Source organism: Cibotium barometz, chromosome 32 (assembly GCF_041138505.1).
Source record: "Cibotium barometz isolate CiBa-2024 chromosome 32, ASM4113850v1, whole genome shotgun sequence".
NCBI classification, from domain to species: domain Eukaryota; kingdom Viridiplantae; phylum Streptophyta; class Polypodiopsida; order Cyatheales; family Cibotiaceae; genus Cibotium; species Cibotium barometz.
The window spans coordinates 9,260,553-9,268,676 of NC_141077.1; the positions used below are offsets into that span (position 1 = coordinate 9,260,553).

At 46.7% G+C, this 8,124-nt stretch overlaps 1 protein-coding gene across 2 annotated transcripts in view; it reads right to left on the bottom strand.

The window, feature by feature from the left end:
• Positions 1-7,893, bottom strand: part of LOC147619791 (zinc finger (Ran-binding) family protein) — a 32,479-nt gene extending 24,586 nt beyond the window's left edge. Inside the window, exons 1-6 of one of the 2 annotated variants that reach the window (XM_086825627.1) lie at positions 7,753-7,893; positions 7,434-7,623; positions 6,093-6,409; positions 5,851-5,974; positions 5,670-5,761; positions 5,435-5,583 (exon numbers count right to left, since the gene is read on the bottom strand). In XM_086825627.1, the coding sequence (XP_086681753.1) occupies positions 5,435-5,583; positions 5,670-5,761; positions 5,851-5,974; positions 6,093-6,409; positions 7,434-7,611 (860 nt within the window). In that variant the 5' untranslated portion in view covers positions 7,612-7,623; positions 7,753-7,893. The remainder of the gene's footprint in view (positions 1-5,434; positions 5,584-5,669; positions 5,762-5,850; positions 5,975-6,092; positions 6,410-7,433; positions 7,624-7,752) is intronic. The other variant, XM_086825628.1, reaches the window with a different exon arrangement.
• Positions 7,894-8,124: the final 231 nt, after the last annotated feature.

An 8,124-nucleotide genomic window follows, 5' to 3' on the forward strand; every position in this document is an offset into this window, starting at 1 on the left:
CAGAGAGGACCTGTAATGATTGTGGCGAGAAAGGCCACTATTGGAGGCAGTGTCCCAAGCGGAAGACCAAGAAGGGTGAAGATTCCTCAACAGCAATCATGAAGACTCCGGCTTTTGTGCACCTGGAGGTGATGGACACCAATGTTTCATTTTCTTCAGGCAGGGAGGAGATTGGAGGACTCTACGCAACGGATACTCGGGAGTGGATTCTCGATAGTGGTGCTTCCAGGCACATGACTCCTTCCCATTCTGGTTTACAGGATCTCTGCAGGCTTGTTGGTCATATTCTTACTTGGGATACGTCCACTATCCCAGTTCACAGTGAGGGCAGGATGGAGATAGTTCCCGATGGCAGAGGGGGGAAGCAATCCTCCCAGGTGTTGTATGTTCCGGCACTTGGTTTTCATCTGTAGTCAGTGCATCAGGTTTGCAAGACTGGCGTACGGGTGGAGTTTGATGAGCATTTTGTTGCTCTCCGGGACAAAGCAACAGGCCAAGTGGTTTGGGAAGGTGGAGTGGAGAATGGAGTTTACAGGCTTTCAGCACTCTCTCTCCCAGGTCCTCAGGTTTGTGATGAGTGGCAGTCTGGTAATGGCCACTTAAGTGTAGATACGCTGCAAGTGCGGGCTTTCCGAGACCAGGTGGTGGATAGCTTGCCAGTAGATGGCAGCAGTTGGCAGGAACTTTCCAGTACTGATGTTGGTAGTTCTTGTGTTCGTCAGTCAGAGGAAGCTGAACAGGTCACTTATGCTCTGATGTCTCGTAGTGTTCGGGACATAGAACTTCCAGTAGTTGAGGATGTTCTTTCCACGGGGACCTTTCGGAAAGCCAGGCAGGTGGCAGGTGCTTACTTGCAGAAGGAGGTGGTTTCTCCACGCTTTGTGGTTCCGGATTCAAAGGGGGTGGTTGACAGGTTTCATCAGGTTTCCAGGACTTGTTTGTGCACCGTAACAGGTGTTGATCCTTGTGAGCAGTGTGATGTCTCTGTGACTCAGAAGCTGTATGGTTCATTGATCTGGTTGATGGACACCAGATTGGACGGGAGCTTCCTGATGAGGCAACTGAGCTCATGGTTGCAGATGTCTCTTTGGGAGGCAGAATTGCGTTTCCTGTGGTTTATGTAGCATGCGAAGGATTAGGGACTCTTGTACACATGAGGGGGATTGTTGGATGGAGTCCGGCTTCACGGTTGGAGTGACTCGGTCTGGGGAGGAGATCCGGACACGAGGAGATCTACTTCAGGGCCCGGGCCCAGGCCCAGGAGCAGGTTTTTGGAGCAGTAAGAGACAATCATCTTTTGCCTTGTCGTGGACAAAGGCAGAGTACCGAGCTGCTTGTGATGCTGCTTATGAGGTGGTGAGGATGCATAGGTTGCATTGCAGGTTTGGGCTTCCACTGGAGGAACCCATGGTCATCTAGAGGCACTTTGTTCGTGAACAGATCGTTGCTGATGACATCCTGCTAGAGTTCTGTTCGACGGAGGACAGTAGGGTGGACCTCTTCACGAAGTCGCTCTCTCAGGATTTGCTCAGGCGGCACCCCAGCTCCCTATGGTTGGTTTCACAACCAGGACCTGAGAGGGGGTGTTAGAAGTCATCTCCTGTCCAGTTTTATACACCAGGGCCTTTGTTGTGGGTGTGCCCGCCCTTATGAGGTGTTTTATCATTTTTCCCCACTCTCCGTATTTTTTCCTTTTTTTTTCCATTTTTCTATGGCTTGGAAGGCAGCCCTGAGGTGGCGGGAGGGCCCAGTTGCTGATCGACTAAAGGCACTGGTCCAGGACTCCCTTACTGAGTTGGCCAACTGCTGACACACTGGCCGACTGGCTGTTTTTAGCTGGTCGTGGAGATTCAGCAACAGTCGGCTGCCTACAGCAGGCCGACTGCACATGTGGGGGCATATTCACCCCCATACCACTCATTGTATCATATTCGGGATCTTCTTGTGTATATCAGAGCAGAGTTACACCGCCTACATCTATCTCTCTTGTGCTGTTTTTCTGCATGCGTTTTTTGCTCTTGTGTTCCCAGATCTGGTCATCATCTCCGCTGCGTATTCTAACAGCCTTTGCCTTTGTTGTTGTTGTTGTTGTTGTTGTTGTTGTTGTTGTTGTTGGAGGCCCCTTTTCCACCTTTGCCTTTGCCCTTGAGAGAGGCAACAAAAGCAAACTCCAACTTACCTTTTCCGTGAAGCACGCACTTGTCATGGAGATAACTCACGACTTCCTCAAAAGGGGGGAGGCAATTTACCAAGAAGTTTATGGATGGGATTGTTGATGGTGCTCCCGTACTCCTCAAGCTGCAGCTTCATACGGGTGAACTCTCCAATCTTCTCAATCAAGTTATCTGACTCATTGATTGTAAGCTTCTCTAGATCTAACTCCAATTTGGCAATCTTCATTGTCGAAACTCTCCCATACTTCCTCCGGATCTCTATCCGCATCTGATGAGCATTACTCCGGGTAGAGACAAATTGTGCTTGTACAATTGGAGTCATGTAATGGATGATAATAAGATGAGCCCAAGCATCCAATATGCTTCTCAAAGCAGGGTCCACCAAGTGAGGTGTGGAGATAGCCATTCACACACCAGCTCCTTCCAACAATGACTAAGTGTAGAAAGACCATGTATGATAGTTGGTTGCTGTAAGCTTCATGGAGTCACTGACTTGGGGAGGATTGTAGGATGGTATATAGGTAGGGGTGGGAGCAAGAACTGGATGAGAGAAACTCAAAGAAGAAAGATTGGAAAGAGGAACCACCTGGGGAGAGGGAGCAGGGGATCCAAGCAATGAAGGAGCTGGAGTATCAACGAGAGAAGGAGCAGGACTAGAGAAATCTCCTGAAGCCATGTCCTCTGCCAAGAAACCTTCTCTGAAGAAGGAGGGCTATATAAAAAACAGCAAATAGCCTCCTCTCAAGCTGTGCTCAGCAAGAGAGGAAGAAGAAAGGGAGGGAGGGAGGGTGGGAAAAGAGAAATAGACAAAGCAAAACTCTCAAGGACCCCGTCCTTAGCACCAAGAAGAGAGCTTCAGCCTCCAACAGCAAAAACGCAGCAGTTCAACAGTACAGATGCAGAAAATGCAGCACAATGATGAAGCCTCTACTCCAATCAGAAAAACGCAGCAATTTCTTACCTGTAGATCAGTGTTTGGCTCTTATACCATGAAAGAAAGAGCATCACAGGTTGTAGGCCCAAAGCACAAACTGTAGAAGGCTGGAAACAATTGATTATTGCTGAAAATGAGCACGAGGGAAGCCCTTAGGTGCTTACAAGCATAAGAGACTGTTGCTACAGCTAATGACCTCCAACAGATATGCAAGAATGAGATGAAAACTCAGGGGAAGGGGTCGGCCAGCTGTAGCAAGTCGACAACTATCCAATAGCATAAAATGCCTAAAAAATGGTAGAAAAATAATATCTGCTAAATATGCCAATGCAAGGTCTCATAAAATGACCAGTACAAGCATGAAAAAAAAAGTGATATAGACCCTCTGGAGATGACATATTCCAACAGATACAAGCACAAGAGCCAATTGTATTGCCAAAGAGGATATACCAAATACGGACACAAAAGCCAGCTGATATACAAGATTAGGGCCTAAAAGCCAACCGTATCTCCAAAGCTTCATCATAAGCTTATATCAAATACCAGTGAGTAAAAGATAAAAATCAAGACACAACCATGTCTCCAATATAGAATCCATAAATCCACCAGAGGTTAGATCCCAAACCGTGGATAAAGTCCAAATCCATATAAGCAAGAATACTCATAATCATGTCACATTTGGAGACAAATAATTTGCCAATGCATTATCTTTCTGTGTGTCCCAACCAAAGTCCTCCTCACCCACAATGGCTAGGAGTGTTCACCATGCACGATATACCCCTGGCAGTTAATGGCATAGACGAGAGCTCCACCTTACTCACCTTTTCTATTGGGCTTCATCGACCCTCCACCGACCAAGGTGGCTAGATAGAGAGACTGGTTTGGGAGGGCCGACCTCTCACGAGTCTCCAGTGCGACCCAAGAGAGTGGACATAGCAAGATCCTGAGGATAGTGAGGAGACGCCTAGCAGCCCCTTTTTTGCTTACTCTGCACGGCTGGCCATAGGATTCAGATGAAAAAAGGTCGAGGGCACTCCAACAGCAGCAAGACACTCGCAATCCCAAAGCCTCCCGCTGCACTCTCTCTCAAATTCCTAGAAGCGGCTATGGGATAGTTTCCGGCCGCGGAAAATCACTCTTTTCATGTGGCAGCTGGCACATCGGAGCTTGGTAGTTGGCACCTCGTTGGCCATTTGGGGTAGACCAGCATTATGTCAAAGGTGTGGCCATCCCAAGGAGTCTCAACATCTTTGTCTCCACAGGTCTGGCAGCAGATCCGTGGTCAATGGGGGCAGCTTCACGGTGGCTCAAACCGCATATCAAAGCACTGGGAGGCCTTCCTAAAGATTTGGCGGCACGATCCCTTTCCCTTTCTTACAATTAGTGGTGGCGACCCCACTTGGCATTATAGACCACCTGCGTTGTTTCCCCTCCCCATTGTATGAGATAGCCTTCTCCTCCTAGAGTGGCCAGCCTGAGGAGAAAAGCATCCTCCCCTTTGAGTACATCTTGACTCTCGTTCCCCATCTGAGGACGAGTTTGTACTTAGCCATTTTGGCTGTTTTTCTCGGCAACTAATTTTCTTTTTCCCAGGGGAAAAAAAAATACAAACAGCAGCCAGCAGGTACATCTGCAAGTACAAGAGCTGGTACAGCCAGTACAAGTGATTGTACAACAGTTACACGTTGGTCAACTTTCAAGGACTTGGAATCCCATAAACACATCAACCTAATTTAGCTGCATCCCTAAATCTGTCACTCTGGAACTTTTTCCCTGTATCAAGTAGGGCTCACAATTGGCCAACTCTCTACTGAACCCTTATCCAAGTAGTTCCCTGCTAGCATCACACCATGCATCTGACATTAATCCTGTTGATGAGTCACTCTCACACAACTCACCAGCATGCCTGAATGAGCTGCCACTAAGCTCACCATCATGAGCTGGCAGTCTTCTTGCAGCACTTGTATAGCAAAACCTATTTTGTCATCTTCTGTGGGTTCAAAGGACACTTCTCATTTGGGTGCAAATTTTTGCTTCTTCAAGAAAAAATCCTTGAGAATTCTAGTTTCAGCCGTGACATAACAAGGCCTGTTAAGTACCACTCCAAACAAGTCTTTGAAACATGAGAAACAAAGCAAGGTGAACTCTTTGAAAAGCACATAAAATTACCCTTTTCCTATGACATAACAAGGCCTGTTAAGTACCACTCTGTTGTGATCAAATGTATGTCTAGGATGGAACATCACCCCAAACAACTAATCCATAAGCATTTGTTTGAAAGATGAGAAACAAGCAAGGTGAACTCTTGAAAAGCACATAAAATTACCCTTTTCCTACGATTGCAGGAACAAGTGTAAATCCTGGCGTGTGAGGAGGTGGCTGCAATGGCCAACTAGGGGGGGGCGCATTTCCAGCTCCCGCAAATCCTAAAGAAGATCCAGGACCCGGCAAGGTGCCAAAATTGGGGGGTTGGTTCTGTGAAAATAGAACTTCAATATTAGCCCCATGCACCACTTCAATCTACATCCTGATCTCTATAAGCAGTTGGGTCTTCCTCTTACCTGGAAAGGAGCAGCAGCATATTCCCCACCGGTGTGAAGGCGTTTGAAATCATTTCCCATCTCATCAGGCGCTGGACGTTTCATGCCTGCACCTAGAACCAGCAAAATGCCATAATATAGTGCCATGCTTTTCAAAATAAGAGACTGAAATAACCCACTTCTGCCTGAACAAAAAAAATACCTGGGAGGGCAGAAACAGCCTGCAGTAACGGAAGAGTACTTGGAGAAATTGAGACCCCAGGTGGCATTGGTGACATGGCAGAAATCGAGCCTCCAGGTGGCATTGGTGCCTGGCACTGCTTGCACTGCCAAAACAAGGTACGAAAAAGTGAAAGTCAATTCGACCAAAAGGTCAGGTGATCGTGTACTAACTTCCATACATACTTAAAAAGAATTAAGCAATTAAGGGATCCGTGCCAATACCGTAGAACGGGACGAATAGTTATGATAGCCGCATATGCAAAGCCAGTCCCCAGGGCGCCAGCTTCCATTATTGGCCAAGCTGCCACCCAGCATAGTGCCACTGAAAGGCCAATTTGGTTGGGCGTGATGCAAAAGCATTGTTGATCCTGCATTCATACCTAAACCTAACCCTCCAGCAGGTCCTAGTGCATTAGGAGCAAATGTCGGCGCTGCCATGGCTGCCCCAGGCAGTGCCATTGCTGGCAGGGCTGAAACCTCTTTGGCTGTACCACATTTGTTGCATTTATCCCTTGAAGCATAGTTGTTGTTGCTGCAGCCTTTTGTGTCCCATCAAACGCACCCGATATGCACATCCACGCACCCGATACGCACATCCACACACCCGATTGCCAATAACCATATCCACACACCCAAACCCACACACACATCACACACACGACCCAAAAGGAGCACAAAAGAAATACCAGAGTACAAAACATGTCTAAAAACACAATACAGTTGGTCCTTAACAAAGCTTGAACATATAGAGCCTGCATCAAGGAGTATCGCTGCATAGCATATAAGCATGGCATAAAGCCTCCTGCACATAAGCGTATTTGTTGCTACACAAGATGGCAGTACATAGCCTTAGTTGGTGTACATATAGGTCATATTTTAAGTAGTTCAAAACTTGATATAATTCTATAGACTAATATCATCTCTCATTGTGCTTGAGGCAAGGCATAGGACTTTGCAGTGCTATTAGACGGAGCATGCCCAAAATCAAGGTGACATGGCATGAGCATTTCATACAAGATAGAAGTACATAAGTTGGAGTGAGCATCTTACTAAGTATAACAAAAGAGTAAAAGTGAGACCATGGATTCAATCCACACCCTACATAGAGTCCAAAGGTCAATATTGAAAGGAAAGAGCATTGTTTTTTAATGATAAAATTTTTGAGCCCATGTACTCTGAATTATACTTTCTTTTCCAAACCATGTAGTTCTGCACATGCACATACATGGGTGGCTCCACTTATTCTACTTATGATGAATAAACACATGTGGTTTTAGAGGGGTCATGCAAGTGTCGACGGGCTCTAGCTCAGGTGGCTGTCGTGCCACCAAGGGGATGTGAGTTCAGACACACACACCAATGTAATACATGACTCAACAAAAAAAAGAGGAGTCATATGCTTCATGTTCTCCAAAGCAGTGAAACCCCACTTTTAAAATTCGTGATTAAATTTAACCTCAAATTTTAAATTTAAATTAAGGATAGAAAATAACAAAAGTACATTGTAACAAAAAAGAAGGGCATGCCGAAATTCTAAAACTAAAAGGAAGGGCAAAGGAAAACCAGCGCAGATCCAGTCGCCAATGCGGGACAGCCACTTGGAGTCGGAGGGGGTCTTCGAGTCCACAAGAAGCCTTGGCTGCTTGCAGCGGTTACAGAAGGACCTGAATGCATAGTTCCTGTTCCCACACCCATCGCATCTCCAGTCTCCGTCTCGGCCGCCAGGTGCAGATGAACCCATAGCTCCACCCACCTACACCAAAAAAGAAACCCAGAAAAAATCAATGATAATTGCACAAATGCAGTGGCCGCCTAGGGTTGCTGCCACAAGAAGCCTGAGAATCATAGAGAGATATTTTGGCAGCTGCCGTTCGCTGATCACCTTGTGTTTGCGCCGCGCGCAAACACACACACACACACACACACACACACACAGAGAGAGAGAGAGAGAGAGAGAGAGAGAGAGAGAGAGGAGCAGGAGAAGAAAAGAAGTAGAAAAACTTTCGGTTCAAATTCTGCGATACATAGGTGGACAGAGGCAAAGGTTGTCCGGACACGCACCTTTGCTTATTAATTTAGCTAAACAAGCATGTTCCCAATTAATGCTCGGGCATTACGTAATGGCCTTACACTACCTAAGGTTTAGGAAACACCTTGGGACATCTAGTGCTACTCAAACATTGCTATGTCTCTCTCTCATGAGCTCTCTCTCTCCCCCCCCCTCCTTAAGCACACCTACTCGGAGCCACCCTTC